The following is a 17,738-nucleotide window of genomic DNA, read 5'->3' as shown; positions in this document are numbered from 1 at the left end:
TTTTTTGAGCCCAAGAGAGTTTGATCTAAGGATTTTAATAACTGTTTTATACTGAAATTATTAATAATCTGTGCTTCTGGACATTATGTTTTGAATTCAAATCAGACAACAGAAAAAAAAAAAAAAACAGTTATGTAATGCATTATAATATCTACTCCTGGCACATTAGTGAAGATGTCTGAAGTACACCATTCTGGTTTTCAAGTATTCAAATACACAAAAATATTTCTCTCAGATATTAATATCAGTAAGCTGTATTTATGTTGAGTAAATATTAATTTTGATTTTAATAGCATAACTATTAGCCTTTTTTCTTTGTCTTAGTGACTGAGAAGTTAACACAAAATATTGGTATGTAATTTCTATGAATGCAAACTGAATTTTAAGACACTTAGGATGCAAATCATTCCATGAAAAAGACCATGATGCTGGGAAAGACTGGAGGCAGGAGGGGAAGAGGGCAATAGAGGTTGGCATAGTTGGATGACATCATTGATATAATGTGCATGGACTTGAGCAAACTCCAGGAGACAGTGGAATGACAGAGAACCTGACATGCTGCAGTCCATGGGGCCACAAAAAGTCAAACACAGCTTAGCGACTGAACAACAAATGTCCTTTTTTGAAAGTGACTATACTACCCAAGGCAATCTACAGATTCAGTACAATATCTATCACATCACCAACGACATTTTTTACAGAATTAGGGCAAAGAGTTGTGCAGTTTGTATGAAAATACAGAAGAGTCTGATTAGACAAGGCAATCTTGAGAAAGAAAAATGGAGCTGGAGGAATCAGGCTCCCTGACTTCAGACTACACTGCAGTGTCATAGTAATCAAAGCAGCATGGTACTGGAACAAAAACAGATCTATTGACCAGTGGAACAGGACAGAAAGTCCAAAGATTATCCTAGGCACCTATGGTCATCTAATCTATGACAAAGGAAACAAAAACATACAATGTAGATAAGACAAGGCTCTTTAATAAGTGAAGCTGGGAAATTTGGGCACTGATATGCTTACAAATGAAATTAGAACATTCCCTAGCACCATACACAAAAATAAATTCAAAATGAATTAAAGACATTAATATAAGGCCAACCACTATAAAATTCTTAGAGGAAAATAGGCAGAACATTCTTTGACATAAATCATAGAATATCTTTTTTTGATCATATATATAAACAAAAATAAACAAATGTGATCTAATGAAATGCATAAGTTTTCCCACAGCAAAGAAAATCAAAGCAAAACAGAACAACCCTCAAAAGGGGGAAAAAAAAATCCAAAAAAGAAAACAGAAAAAAGCAAACAAAACAATGAGTAAGGAGTTAATCTCTAAAATATTCATAGAGCTCATGCAGCTCAATATGAAAAAAGCAAACTAATCAAAAAATGCACAGAAGATTTAAGTAGACATTTCTCCAAAGAAGATATACAGATGGTCTTATTTAACTATTTTAGTTTGAAGTCATTTTGTGAAATAGAAAATTTAAATTAAATAAGTATAAGAAGCAATGTTTGTACTTCAGGTTTAAATATGCTTAATTTAATTTGATAAATAAAATAATGTACCCCAAAATTCAAAAAAACATATTTTTAAAAAAATGTCCATTTATCATAGACTACATTGCCCAGAAAAAACTTGTAATAATTAATGACATATATTTCAAAGTATTGCTACTCTTCATGGACATGAATGCATAAAAAAATAAAAAATGTTACATATTAAGTAAATGTAAAGTGATCTTTTGGAGTGTCCCATGGACAGATGAGCCTGGTGGGCTACAGTTCATCAAGTTGCAGAGAGCTGGACACAACTGAAGTAACTTAACATACATGCACAAAGTGATTTTTTATAACTCTTCTCACAGTATTACATTTCCATTACTAGTCTAGATTTTCTTTAGTATTTTTTTTTTTCTATTCTGCTTTAGCATTTCTCCAAAGAAGAAATAATGGAGTTGGAACATGCATCTGAAATCAGATTCACATGAACACCATCTGGATGGTGTTTTCTCTGGCTGAGGAATGTAACGGGAGTTCAGAGGTAGCAACAATGTGTCTGAGAAGAGAGTTTAAGCACACAATCTAAAGGGTCAGAGATAAGATGCTCCTTTGGGATATTTTGAGTAGGCAATCTACTTTATGGCTGAAATTTATTTTTCTTACGGAAAGTCCTTACCATCTGTTATCTGAACAAGAAGAAGCATTTAAAATTAAAGTGCTTAGGATTCTCATTATAAATTTCTTTTCTCAAGCATGCAAAGGAAGTAACTCCTCATAAAGATGGTGAACCATACACAATGGTAATCTATAGAAATTGAAGAAGGGTGCAGTAAAGTTGCAGGTTTTTTTTTCTTGTTTTTGTTCCTTTATTGTTTTTAATTGTGTTTAGTTGATTTTGGATACAGTCTACAAAGAGTATCAGCTGTTTAAATTTTGAAATGCCAAATATTGAGCCATAGTCAAAATTCAACAAAAAGAGTACTTTAGAATATATGTATTATTTAGAAACATACAAAGCTGGTGTTACAGCTTTCCCAGTATCAAAATAAACTTGAGTATCATGAGACATAACTAAGATGTATGTGAAACATCCTAAAATAGTAAATATTAAAATGTGCAGTATTTTTTAATAATAATACTTATTTAGATACGATAATAAAACAAAGTTTTACCTAAAATTGCAAAATTCTGAAAGTGAAGCCTTAGCCTCTCCTATCCAAGCCTTAGGATATTTTCAGTTCAGTTCAGTCACTCAGTCGTGTTCGACTCTTTGCAACCCCATGAATCGCAGCATGCCAGTCCTCCCTGTCCATCACCAACCCCCGGAGTTCACTCAGACTCACGTCCATCGAGTCAGTGATGCCATCCAGCCATCTCATCCTCTGTTTTCCCCTTCTCCTCCTGCCTCCAATCCCTCCCAGCATCAGAGTCTTTTCCAATGAGTCAAGTCTTCACATGAGGTGGCCAAAGGACTGGAGTTTCAGCTTTAGCATCATTCCTTCCAGAGAAATCCCAGGGCTGATCTCCTTCAGAATGGATTGGTTGGATCTTCTTGCAGTCCAAGGGACTCTCAAGAGTCTTCTCCAACACCACAGTTCAAAAGAATAAAATCTTCAGTGCTCAGCCTTCTTCAAAGTCCAACTCTCACATCCATACGTGACTACTGGAAAAACTATAACCTTGACTAGAATGACCTTAGTCGCCAAAGTAATGTCTCTGTTTTTGAATATGCTATCTAGATTGGTCATAACTATTCTTCCAAGGAGTAAGCGTCTTTTAATTTCATGGCTGCAGTCACCATCTGCAGTGATCTTGGAGCCCATAAAAATAAAGTCTGACACTGTTTCCATTGTTTCCCCATCTATTTCCCATGAAGTGATGGGACCAGATGTCATTATCTTCATTTTCTGAATGTTGAGATTTAAGCCAACTTTTTCACTCTCCTCTTTCACTTTCATCAAGAGGCTTTTTAGTTCCTCTTCACTTTCTGCCATAAGGGTGGTGTTATCTGTGTATCTGAGGTTGTTGATATTTCTCCCTGCCATCTTGATTCCAGCTTGTGTTTCTTCCAGTCCAGCATTTCTCATGATGTACCCTGCATATAAGTTAAATAAGCAGGGTGGCAATATACAGCCTTGACGTACTACTTTTAGTATTTGAAACCAGTCTGTTGTTCCATGTCCATAGTGCTAAATAAAAAATCAGTTTTTTTTCCATTGGGGTGGCATCTACTTTCTTTCTAAAGTATGTAACCTACATGCTATAAAGCATATACATAATTATTAAAACATGTATTAGTTTCAGGTATATAGCTAAGTGATTCAGTTATACATAGAGATGTATCTATTCTTTTTCAAATTATTTCCCCATCTAGCTTGCTATATAATATTGAGTAGAGTTCCCTGTGCTATAAAGTAGGTCTTTGTTGTCTATCCATTTTAAATATTGCAGTGTGTACATGAAAATAACCTTCCACAGAAAGAAAAAAAAATTGTATTTTATGCCAGTTGATGTTAAGACAATGGAAGTTCACATTATTCACACTATGTGGAAATTACATAAGTACATATAAACAACATTCCCTCTCATATTAATCAGCCATAGTGTTCAATAACTTTGCTGCTGCTGCTGCTGCTAACTCACTTCAGTCATGTCCGACTCTGTGCGACCCCATAGATGGCAGCCCACCAGGCTCCCCTGTCCATGGGATTTCCAGGCAAGAGTGCTGGAGTGCGATGCCATTGCCTCCTCTGTCAGTAACTTTCAGTTCAGTTCAGTATAGTTACTCAGTCGTGTCCGACTCTTTGCAACCCAGTGAATCGCAGCACGCCAGGCCTCCCAGTCCATCACCATCTCCCGGAGTTTACTCAAACTCAGGTCCATCGAGTTGGTGATGCCATGCAGCCATCTCATTCTGTGGTCCCCTTCTCCTCTGCCCCTAATCCTTCCCAGCATCAGGGTCTTTTCCAATGAGTCAACTCTTTGCATGAGGATGCCAAAGTATTGGAGTTTCAGCTTTAACATCAGTCCTTCCAATGAACACCCAGGACTGATCTCCTTTAGGAGGGACTGGTTGGATCTCCTTGCAGTCCAAGGGACTCTCAAGAGACTTCTCCAGCACCGCAGTTCAAAATCATCAATTCTTCGGCGCTCAGCTTTCTCCACAGTCCAACTCTCACATTCATACGTGACCACCGGAAAACCATAGCCTTAATTACATGGACTGTTGTTAGCAAAGTAATATCTCTGCTTTTGAATATGCTATCTAGGTTGGTCATAACTTTCCTTCCAAGGAATAAGCGTCTTTTAATTTCATGGCTGCAATCACCATCTGCAGTGATTTTGGAGCCCCCCAAAATAAAGTCTGACACTGTTTCCACTGTTTCCCCATCTATTTCCCATGAAATGATGGCACCAGATGCCATGATCTGTGTTTTCTGAGTGTAGCGTTGAGCCAACTTTTTGAATCTCCACTTTCACTGTCTTCAAGAGGCTTTTTACTTCCACTTCACTTTCTGCCATAAGGGTGGTGTCATCTGCATATCTGAAGTTATTGATATTTCTCCCATCAATCATGATTCCAGCTTGTGCTTCTTCCAGCCCAGCATATCTCATGATATACTCTGCATATAAGTTAAATAAGCAGGGTGACAATATACAGCCTTGACGTACTCCTTTTCCTATTTGGAACCAGTCTGTTTTTCCATGTCCAGTTCTAAATGTTGCATCCTGACCTGCATATAGGTTTCTCAAGAGGCAGGTTAGGTGGTCTGGTATTACCATCTCTTTCCAAATTTTCCACAGTTTATTGTGATCCACACAGTCAAAGGCTTTGCCATAGTCAATAAAGCAGAAATAGATGTTTTACTCAAACTCTCTTGTTTTTTCGACAATCCAGTGGATGTTGGCAATTTGATCTCTGGTTCCTCTGCCTTTTTTAAAATCAGCGTTAACATCTAGAAGTTCGTATATTACTGAAGCCTGGCTTGGAAGGGAATTTTGAGCATTACTTTACTAGCATGTGAGATGAGTGCAATTGTGCGGTAGTTTGAGCATTCTTTGGCATTGCTTTTCTTTGGGATTGGAATGAAAACTGACCTTTTCCAGTCCTATGGCCACTGCTGAGTTTTCCAAACTTGCTGGCATATTGAGTGCAGCACTTTCACAGCATCATCTTTCAGAATTTGAAACAGCTCAACTGGAATTCCATCACCTCCACTAGCTTTGTTCGTATGATGCTTTCTAAGGCCCACTTGACTTCATATTCCAGGATGTCTGGCTCTAGGTGAGTGATCACACCATCATGATTATCTGGGCCATGAAGCTCTTTTTTGTACCGTTTTTCTGTGTATTGCCACCTCTTCTTAATATCTTCTGCTTCTGTTAGGTCCATACCATTTCTGTCTTTTATCAAGCCCATCTTTGCATGGAATTTTCCCTTGTATTTCTAATTTTCTTGAAGAGATCTCTAGTCTTTCCCATTCTGTTGTTTTCCTCTATATCTTTGCATTGATTACTGAAGAAGGCTTTCTTATCTCTCCTTGCTCTTCTTGGAACTCTGCATTCAAATGCTGATATCTTTCCTTTTCTCTTTTGCTTTTCACTTCTCTTCTTTTCACAGCTATTTATAAGGCTTCCCCAGACAGCCATTTTGCTTTGTTGCTTTTCTGTCCCATGGGGATGGTCTTGATCCTTGTCTCCTGTACAGTGTCACAAACCTCCGTTCTTAGTTCATCAGGCATTCTATCTATCAGATGTAGTCCCTTAAATCTATTTCTCACTTTCACTGTAGAGTCATAAGGGATTTTATTTAGGTCATATCTGAATGGTCTAGCAGTTTTCCCCACTTTCTTCAATTTAAGTCTGAATCTGGCAATAAGGAGTTCAAGATCTGAGCCACAGTAACTTTAGATCTGGCTAAAAAAAAAAAAAAAAAGCAAGTTTGGAAAACTCAGCAGTGGCCATAGGTCTGGAAAAGGTCAGTTTTCATTTCATATCCAAAGAAAGGCAATGCCAAAAAATGCTCGAACTACCACACATTGCACTCATCTCACATGCTAGTAAAGTGATGCTCAAAATTCTCCAAGCCAGGCTTCAGCAATACGTGAACGTGAACTCCCTGATGTTCAAGCTGATTTTAGAAAAGGCAGAGGAACCAGAGATCAGATTGCCAACATCTGCTGGATCATCGAAAAAGCAAGAGAGTTTCAGAAAAACATCTATTTGTGCTTCATTGACTGTGCCAAAGCCTTTGACTGTGTGGATCACAATCAACTGTGGAAAATTCTGAAAGAGATAGGAATACCAGACCACCTGACCTGCCTCTTAAGAAATCTGTATGCAGGTCAGGAAGCAACAGTTAGAACTGGACATGGAACAACAGACTGGTTCCAAATAGGAAACAGAGTATGTCAAGGCTGTATATTGTCACCCTGCTTATTTAACTTATATGCAGAGTACATCATGAGAAACGCTGGACTGGAAGAAACACAAGCTGGAATCAAGATTGCTGGGAGAAATATCAATAACCTCAGATATGCAGATGACACCACCCTTATGGCAGAAAGTGAAGAGGAGCTAAAAAGTCTCTTGATGAAAGTGAAAGAGGAGAGCGAAAAAGTTGGCTTAAAGCTCAACATTCAGAAAACAAAGATCATGCCATCTGTTCCCATCACTTCATGGAAAATAGATGGGGAAACAGTAGAAACAGTGTCAGACTTTATTTTGGGGGTTCCAAAATCACTGCAGATGGTGACTTCAGCCATTAAATTAAAAGACACTTACTCCTTGGAAGAAAAGTTATGAGCAACCTGGATAGTGTATTCAAAAGCAGAGGCATTAGTTTGCCGACTAAGGTCATTCTAGTCAAGGCTATGGTTTTTCCTGTGGTCATGTATGGATGTGAGGGTTGGACTGTGAGGAAAGCTGAGCACCAAAGAATTGATGCTTTTGAACTGTGGTGTTGGAGAAGACTCTTGAGAGTCCCTTGGATGCAAGGAGATCCAACCAGTCTATTCTGAAGGAGATCAGCCCTGGGATATCTTTGGAAGGAATGATGCTAAAGCTGAAGCTCCAGTACTTTGGCCACCTCATGCGAAGAGTTGACTCATTGGAAAAGACTCTGATGCTGGGAGGGATTTGGGGGCAGGAGGAGAAGGAGACGACAGAGAATGAGATGGCTGGATGGCATCATGGACTCGATGGACCTGGGTCTGAGTGAACTCCAGGAGATGGTGATGGACAGGGAGCCCTGGCGTGTTGTGATTCATGGGCTCAGGGAGCGTCAGTCATGACTGAGTGACTAAACTGAACTAAAAAAAAAAGCAACTATGAACTGTCATTGCAGACTAGATTGTGGCTTTACCTCTGTGCTGTTTTGATGACCTCTGGCTTCTTGTGTTTATATTTCTGAATCTGACAGTAAAATTTGATTAATTATCCATCTCAGAATGTTACAGTGTGGATCAGATAAGATAATAAATGTAATACATAATATAAACACACCTCAAATATATAAGGTAGCAAAATTGCAAGTCAGTGGGTGTAATAAAACGTAGCACTAAAAATGTACATAAAATCATACATATTAAATGTAAATCATATTGTATACTGAAGCATATAATATATTGGATTCAAAAGTTATGAATGTTTGTTAAAAAATGATTATTCTTTCCCCAGTTCTTAGCCTTTATATTCATTTTTTAATGGCAGATTATGCCAGAGATTTGAAAAAAAACATAAAACATTTGATAAACATCATGTACAGTCATCATTATTGAGTGCTTGCAATATGCTAAGTGTTATGATAAACTTATTTTATTTCATTAGTTTATTTATTTCTTAAAAGAATCCTCTCAGACATCATCATTTCCCCTTCTTATAGTTGAGTTATTTTAAGACTCTATGAAGTTAAGAAATTTGACTAATATCCTTAACTGTACAATGGGGGAGACCAAAGGCTATAATCTAAATTTTTAAGGGGGAGTAAGTAATAGGCAGTGCTAATTAGAATAAATGCCCAACAATCTAATGAACATTGGATTGCCCACATCATGATGAATCTTGGTTAAATGGTCCTAGGTAAAGACAAGCTCAGTTTTTTCTGACATTAAATTCAACATATTACACTATATGGAGCCACTGCCCTTCAAATACAACAGAATCAAGGGTACAAATATTTGGGGATTAGAGTGAAGGTAAAATAATTCTGAGAAAATTTAACCAAATATAATGTTAATGGTATAAAAATACATAGCATGGACACTGCCCCGTTGGTATAGTGGCTTATGATTCAGTTCATACCTTCCCAATATCCAAAGCAGAGGAAAATGTAGAGAATTATAAAACTGAAAACAACAGTAAAAATCAAAGCAGGTATTTTTTAAAGAAAATTAAAGCTGATTACAAGACGAGACATGAGAGATTTCCCCTATTTGGAAATTCAGAAATTAAATGTGAGTTACAGTGCAGAAGAGACAAAACCTTTCCTGTCTAGCTGGTAAATATTGAATTTCATATTGCCTTTTCATTTTTAGTCTATTTATGGAATCCCATAGCATAAAGCAAAAGTGTATTTCAATAATAGCAACCAAAATTACACAATATATATACACTATACATCATTTTAAATTATCTATTTGATACAATAGTGTTCCCCCAATTAATTTTATATTATTTAGTGTTTCATGAATGCACAGATGTGCACACACACACACATACAAAATTTCCTGGCAACATAGTGGAAAGGTAGGAGTATGATGGCAATACACAACTGATCTATTTTGCTATTTTTACTTTTTTCTTACTGATTTCTATAGGTTATTTCAATATCCTATGATAATTATTCTCAATATTTTTAATTAATTGGTAATAGCAATATATAAACCAGTCTTTTAAGGCTCAATTTCTTAAAATGGGAAGATAATTTTCTCATCTAGCAAAAGCCATAAGTTTAAAAATAATATTGCATATTCATACCACTTGAATTAAACCAGTAATAAAAATAAGACAATAATTTTACCATAAAAATTCAGAAGGGAATTTAGAATATTTAGCCCAGGCTGTGTATATTGATGTATATCTTTTAATATTAAGGCAGAACATCAAACTTGTTAGCTCCTGTGTATGTATATTTTCATACCATTCATGGTATTTTATTCAAATGTTTGGTACTAAGCAGAAATTATCCTACCATTCCTTAGCATGTACTAAGGCTTTAATTAACTTCAATGGCACACAAACCTTTTTTGTTGTCTTTTAAGAAAGTTAACTCTTCAATATGATTAAAATTTTGCCATTTGGCAGTTTAATTTTCTGCCCTTCTTTTTAATATCACTACTAGATGGACAGTTTCCTTTATTTAAACCTTGTCCTTATCAGTTTTCTACAGGACCTGATACTTTGTTAGTAACCCTGCAATCCAATCACCTATATTTGTTGAAAATTTATTTTCTTATGCATCAATGAACACAGTATATTTTCAAGTATGTCAGGATAAACTGGAAGGATATTTCTATCAGTCTGATGGCAAGTTTAAACTACAGTGAATCCCAAAGCATCCTTTTCAAATATATTAAACTTCCTCTTTCATATTCACAATGTGATCATCTATTTCTGGCTAAAATTGATATTCACACAATCAGTATAGTAACCTTCAAAATTCGCTTTACACCATTCTCTAATGAGGAAACACTAGGCTGTGTATATTGAAAAGTATGTTTATAGTGAAAATTAGCTATTTGAAACTCAAAATTGGAAAGACCCTTAAAAAGTAGAGAATGTGTATAAATCAGTATATTGTCTTCCAGAACTCATCATAGGGCACGGCACATAGTGGGCCTTATAGTAAAAATTCAGAGGCATTCAGTTCATTCACAAGGCAAGAACTGTCAGGCATTCATGTGCTGAAGCTGTCAGGTATCATGGGTTCCTGTAGGGAACCACCACTAGTTTGGGAGGAAGTATGACTCAAGCCTGCACTGAGCCATTGTCTAGTTACCTGGGAGTGGATTTAAGCTACCTAAACTATTGTGAGGGCAAAATAGTCACTAGTTAACTAGCACTCTACAAAAGGATATTGTTCAGTAGGGATAATACCATTCAATTTGTGCTTTGACATTTTACTCTAGCAGTAGATTCAACAGCTGACTATGGATTTTATCAAGTTACTTTAGCTCACTAACTTGGCTGCAGTAATAAATTCAGAGTCTATAAAGAATTTAAAAAAAAATAAAAAAAGCTATCCCTTAATACTGGGCTTCGCAGGTGATGCTAGTGGTGAAGAAATCTCCTGCTAATGCATGAGACATAAGAGACTTGTGTTCTGATCCCTGGATCAGGAAGATCCCTTGGAGGAGGGCATGGCAACTCATTCCAATATTTTTACATGGAAAATTCCTTGGACAGATGAGTCTAGCAGGATAGAGTCCATGGGTTGGCAGAGTTGGACACAACTAAGGTGATTTATGATGCATTCATGCATCCCTTAATATTAATTCAAAGGAGACCAACAAATTTCTGATCTGTTATGATGATTTTGTCAATGCTTAAGATAGCAAATATGTAATCCTCAAAAAATTTGTTCTGTTGCCTCTGCTTTGTATCACATTCTTAGCTATAGAAAAATTAGTGAAATTCATAACGCTCAAGAAAGAATTTCTACAGTTCTATAGATCTCTAAGTTTCTAGGGAATTTGAAAGTACGATAATGAGAAAATATAAATATATGTTTTGTTCTCTGATATCATCCTTTGAAAGACATTCTATACAATAGTTTCAGAACAGCCTTGACTTCATTTTCCCAAACCATAGGCTTTACTGTAGATTAAACAAGTAATACCCCGTATCTCTTTTCTAGATGAGTACAAGTATAGAATGAAAGCTCCATTACATGAGGGAGCATGTTTAAAAAAAATTTTTTTTACATTCATTTGATGCTATACAACTGAGAATGCCAGTAAGCGAATGGTGATACATAGATCTTACCAGTTTCAAGAACAAAAGTAAAGAGCTGCTTCACTCCAATAAATGTATCAGTTACCAAACTTGTTTAAAGGTTTATATCATTTTAGTGTTTCAACTTATGTTTCATTTTGTAGTCCCTAATGTGACCATCTTCAGATAATAAGTGCTCAAATATTTTTAACCAAGTTATCGTTTGATTTTTAAAAACATATATTATTAGCTTGCAGAATTACATACTCTCTGGATTTAATTAAATATTCAAACTTTAAATTTAAGACACTGCTTAAAGGGTATTTATAACATACACAGTTACTAAATAGTCTTTTGTTCTGTATAAATGACTAAGATCACACTCATATTTCCTAATTTTAAAAAATAAATAAAATTCAATAGAAAGTTTTAAAAAGAAGAAATCAAAGTTAATCAAGAATTTAGAAAGGCAACAGGAAGTCTCTTGTTAGGTATACAATTATTTCTAACACTGATACAAATTTCATTTCCTTTTTATTCCTGAACTATTATAGATGTTAAAAAAATAACCTTTTTGTGAATTTTATTTTAAGTAGCTAGTTTTGATACTGTAATAATTAGTTGTTATTTTTACAATTTATATCTTTACCTTTCGTATTTTCAACAGCATTTTCTTTAATGTCAACACAAAGACTTCTTGGCTTTTTTATTCTATCTTACATATTGCTAGTATTAACCTTTATATTATTATATATTTTCCCTTTAGAATAAAATTCTAATTTCATTTGAGCTATTATCCAGCATTCACTTATTTATTTATCACTTATTTATTTATTTATTTATTTATTGTCACTCTTTCTAATCACTAGGGGAAAAAGAAAAATCTCTAAATATTTGCTTTGGTTCTTAATGAAACACTACCACACTCCTGATCCCATTCCTTCTCATTCTAATTTGATGGAGTAGGAAAAAAGAAAGGTAAATAGAGAGAATGTCTTCTACTTCTTACAAATTTTACCACAAGAATTCTTTAAAGAATGCTTCCTCTTTGTTCAAGTCAAAAATTATTGAACTCTATAATCATTGAAGCTTATCTCAGTTAATTCTTCCAAGGAAGTTTACCTATTCACTCATAAATTTTTAATGAGATTATACAAATAGCTATATACAGTTCTTTCAAACCTTAAAGACTCTCAAGACCTCAAGGAAATTTTATCTGTTTAAATCATTTTAAGGTACTCTTACCCATCTCTACTAGATGCAGAACTAGACAGCTGATAATTAACTGTCAATTCTTGAGACAGTTGAACCTCCTTAGTTTTTCTGAGGCTGCCCAAACTTCAGAATTCAAGAAAATATTACCAGTTGGATGACCCTTTAAGGATCTCACTGCTCATTCATTATTTCTCCTTTTCTGAGATGTGTTCATTTTTAGCCTTCTACAAAGGAAAGCCTTAGAGATCAGCTAGTTGGCTAGCTAAATAGACACACACAGAGCTACCTCTCAGTCTTTCTTTTCTGTATCATTATTTACTTGATCTCTACTGTTGTTATAATTTCTTACATCGTATATATATTTTTAAAAAAGGTACACACTTTCTATTATGACTAACTCCCAATATTGTGCAATATTATAATACAAATTATTAGCACATCTAGCACATTTCTATAACAACTGGAAATTTATCAACCATGAGGTAGGTATGGATATATTAATATGAGCAAAGGCCAGAGTGGCAGAGGTAACCAAAAGGCAGCTTTGTATCTGGTCTGCCCTCTACAAAGCAGTGCCAAATCTGGGTCATTCAGCAGGAAGCTTTGAAACACCTTCCAACTTTCTGTTGCACAATGATAAGTGTCTTTTGACCTAGTTTTTCACTCGAGGAATGCAAGGCTGCCAAGAGCCATAGAGGCTGTAAGTGTTGGATCTATGTCTTTGTGTTTGTAGAAGGATTCCTAAAATGCTAGCTTCATGATTCTTCTCTTTCTAGGAAACAGTAGTGTGATTATGTTATTTATCTCTTGTTTGGATAGTCAGAAATATTTTATATCATTATATCAAACTGCTTGCAATTTGAAATAAAAAAAGATGGTCTTAAAGTCCCCTCAGCTTTACTAAAATTTAGACAGGCTACTTCTTGACTCGAGGGCTTTGATCTCCCTTTTCTTGGAGCATTTGCTTTAGAAAACTTGTAATTATAAATCTTCCTCTACCTCTTTGAGATGCAAATTATTAAAAAGAAAAAAAATAAACTGGCTTCTTGCCAGTTATACAACAGGAAGATTTTTCTCAAGGACCTGAAAGCCATCTCTTTGAAAATCCAACATCAAGGGAAATAGCACTTGCATATCTCTATTTTTCGAAATGGAAAGAGCAGAATTTGAGTGGGCACCTTGCTTCAAGTTGTGAAACTACCTTCTGTTACAAAGAGGATTAAGTTTACTTTTCCTCTAGATAAAGTCAATAAGCAATGGCCTGTGTTCTCTTTTAGCCCAGAGCTTAAAAATACTCCCCTAACCCTTTGTTTTAGCAAAATTAAGTCTGAATTCTTATCTCACTCCCCTGTTGCAACAGCCTTGAAAACAGATGTGCTTACCTGATTAACTTTGTCCATTGCAATATTTCCTTTGACAAAATGTAATTTAAAAGTTACTAAGGCTGGAAAATGTTTAAGTCTTTCCACCACATTGCTGACTTGAGATTCAAGTACCTGGAACATGTGTATTTTTCTTTCCAAAGTGGTTTCTTTTACTGAGTAAGTACAACATTAATGTAGTAAACTTCTCTTTGTGAGAAGCTAAATTCTCCAAGAGAACAGATTCTTACTAGTTCCATAGCGTCTGGTTGTAGTGGCTAATCTTCATAATGTAGTGGTTTATTCACTAAATCGCGTGTGACTCTTTTGTAGCACCATGGACTGTAGCCCGCCAGGCTCTTCTGTCCATGGGATTTCCCGGGTAAGATTACTGGGATGGGTTGCCATTTCCTTCTCTGGGGATTTTCCTGACCCAGAGATCAAGTTTGTATTGTTGGCAAATTCTTTGCCAATGAGCCACCAGGAAAGTCTGATTTTCACAATGCCATTTCTCATTTCCCTGTAGCCAGAAGTACTGCAAAAACACAACTCCTTAAATTAGGGTCTTGCTGCTTTGGTAATCAGGCTCGAACTTCTCTTTCTTTCTTCATTTCACACTATGATCAAGAGTTAGGGCAAAATGAACTACCTGTTACTTCTAAAAATATTACACCAATCCATACTATTTGCCTTTGCTTCTATCACAAGATTTTAGTATAATGTGTCTCCTTCTCTTACTAACCTTGAAAGTTATTAAAATGTTTTAAACAAATGTGAGTCATAATAATGCTCTAAATAGCAGGTTTTATGCCGTCTAATTTCCTCTTAACATTTGAAATTCTATCATATTTATCCCTTGTCTAACTTTTTGACTCCACTTGGACTGTGAGCTTCTGGAGGGCAAAGACATGGTTTATTCATTAGTTTATTCCCCAGAGGCACAGCTAATACTTGTACATTGAGTAGCATGTAACAGTTATTTGCTAAATTATTTGTGCTAAATATAGTATGGTGCAAAGGCCAACAAAAGAACATAATAGATCAGAAAAAAGAAAAAAATGCTTAAAAATTAGCCATTTTCACAATTCTAAGTGTCTTCATTTTCCTTTTTAAGCTAAGTTTGTCAAGTCCACATTAAATTGTCTGAAGGTTTTAATACTGAAATAAACATGTTACAAGGATAAAATAATTATTTGAACCCATCATTTCCTAAAAGAAAGAAATTATAGCTTTTCTTCCTAATGCTCTGTTTGAACATAAACAAACTCATATTTAATAATTAATAATCTTTTTCCTGTCTTCCAAACTCATTCCATTGACTATTATTACAAACCAGTTTAAATTATTTGTGGAAGGGAGTAGAGAATTTATATATAATTTACATTGGTGATTTTGTTGACAAAGAAAAATGTGGTCTGATTTTTCTCTGTTAGTGTCTCAACTGAGAAAAGAAGACTGATACAAGCTAAGCAGTTTTTCTTTTTTAGTTTTAAAACATATATTAAAATTCTAAAATTCACAAGATATTAACATAAAATTCTAATCCTTTTACTGTACCTGTATATGCAAACTGGACAAGGTCCCAGAGAGCATTGGGGTCTATGCCTTCCATCTTGATCTCCTCTTGCTTGGCTTCACAAACATCACTTGTAAACATGGCAGCAAAATAGTCAGAGACTGAGCTCAGAACAAGCCTGAAAGAGTCACAGGATCTTATTTAGGCCATGAATGTGTCAACAAGAATGCAATGAAGGACACTATCTGTCTATCCATCCATCCATCCATCCATCTGCCTATCATCCATCCATTATGTATATATACATATGTATGCATCTGTCTACTTATTGCCTTATGAAGTGTACTTTAAAAAAACTGATTTAGAAAATTCTGCTCCAACCTTTGGTCACAGAGTATTGTCTTACATTTTCTTCCATATTTTTTTTCTTTCAAATTTAAGTCATTCATCCTTTCGGATAGGATTCCAATTTTATTTTTCTCTATATACTTGTCCATGTTCCATGAAATTACTAAAGAATTTCATTTGTCCCCATGAATTAATGGTGCCAACTATATTTTAAATTCAAGTCCTGAATGTATTGTGATCTGTCACTGACTTTTTTCCCCTTATTTTCCTGTCCTTGTGCTAATACAATACATTATAGAAAAAAAAAAAAAAAACAAAACTATGATTCTAAATAGTATTTATAAGCAGTGAAACAAATCATCCCTTTTTATTTTTACTTTCATTTAACTATTAGTGGAGTTTTAGTCTTCATATAAATTTAATGCAATCTCTTCAAATAAATTAAATGGAATTTTAATTAAAATGCATTGAATTTCTACTCTTTGCAACCCCATGAATTATAGCACGCCCGGCCTCCCTGTCCGTCACCAACTCCCAGAGTTCACCCAAACTCATGTCCATCGAGTCGATGATGCCATCCAACCATCTCATCCTCTGTTGTCCCCTTCTCCTCCTGCCCCTAAATCCCTCCCAGCATCAGAGTCTTCTCCAATGAGTCAACTCTTTTCATGAAGTGGCCAAAGTACTGGAGTTTCAACTTTAGCATCAGTCCTTCCAATGAACACCCAGGACTGATCTCCTTTAGAATGGACTGTTTGGATCTCCTTGCAGTCCAAGGGACTCTCAAGAGTCTTTTCCAATACCACAGTTCAAAAGCATCCATTCTTCGGCACTCAGCTTTCCTCACAGTCCAACTCTCACATCCATACATGACCACTGGAAAAACCATAGACTTGACTAGACTACACATTACTTTGTTGGCAAGGTTTTTGAATATGCTATCTATGTTGGTCATAACTTTCCTTCATAGGAGTAAGCGTCTTTTAATTTCACGGCTGAAATTACCATCTGCAGTGATTTTGGAGCCCCCCAAAATAAAGTCTGACACTGTTTCCACCGTTTCCCCATCTATTTCCCATAACACTTTCACTCAGCCCAATTGCTGAGCTGGCTGTCATAATATAATTAACTTTTCAACTCACATCACCCTCTGAAGGTGCCTTATGAGTTGATCCCAAATTAAAAAAAAAAAAAAAAATCTTTGTTTCAAAGTGTTGTCTTCTTTTATTCTCTGCAATAACAATGAATCATTTCTTGATTGGATTGTGACATGAGTTGAAAAGTTAATTATATTATGACAACCAGCTCAGCAATTGGACTGAGTGAAAGTGTTTGCTGTTCACTTAAGTTCTAATCTTTGCAATCCCATAGACTGAAGCTTGCCAAGCTTCTCTGTCCATCAAATTCTCCAGGCAAGAACACTGGTGTGGGGAGTCATTTCCTTCTCAGGGAGTCTTCCCTACCCAGGGATTGAACTCAGTTCTCCTGCACTACAGGCAGACTCTTTACCATTTGAGCCACTTGGAATTCCCTGGTTACACCAAAAAGAAGCTCCAAAGCATTTCCGAAAGTCAAACTTGCACCAAAAAAAAAAAAAAAAAAAAGTCATGGTCACTGTTTGCTGCTGGTCTGATCCACTACAGCTTTCTGAATCTTAGTGAAACTATTACATTTGACAAGTATGCTCAGAAAATTGATGAGATGCACTGAAAACTGTAATAGCTACAGTTGGCATTGATTAACAGAAAGGGCCTGATTCATCTCCAAAGCAATGCCTGACCGCATGTCACACAATCAAGCTTTAAAGTTGAAGAAATTGAGCTATGAAGTTTTGCCTCATCAGCCATATTCATCTG

At 35.6% G+C, this 17,738-nt stretch overlaps 1 protein-coding gene across 2 annotated transcripts in view; it reads right to left on the bottom strand.

Annotated features, from left to right (window-relative positions):
* KLHL1 (kelch like family member 1) overlaps positions 1-17,738 on the bottom strand; it is a 562,289-nt gene that overhangs the window by 305,066 nt on the left and 239,485 nt on the right. For both annotated transcript variants that reach the window (XM_005687646.3, XM_005687647.3), the window contains one exon: positions 15,576-15,712. In XM_005687646.3, the coding sequence (XP_005687703.1) occupies positions 15,576-15,712 (137 nt within the window). The remainder of the gene's footprint in view (positions 1-15,575; positions 15,713-17,738) is intronic.

Source organism: Capra hircus, chromosome 12 (genome assembly GCF_001704415.2).
Source record: "Capra hircus breed San Clemente chromosome 12, ASM170441v1, whole genome shotgun sequence".
Taxonomy (NCBI): Eukaryota; Metazoa; Chordata; class Mammalia; order Artiodactyla; family Bovidae; genus Capra; species Capra hircus.
Note: the sequence above shows the minus strand (reverse complement) of the source record. Positions and strands in the feature narration are given on the sequence as shown.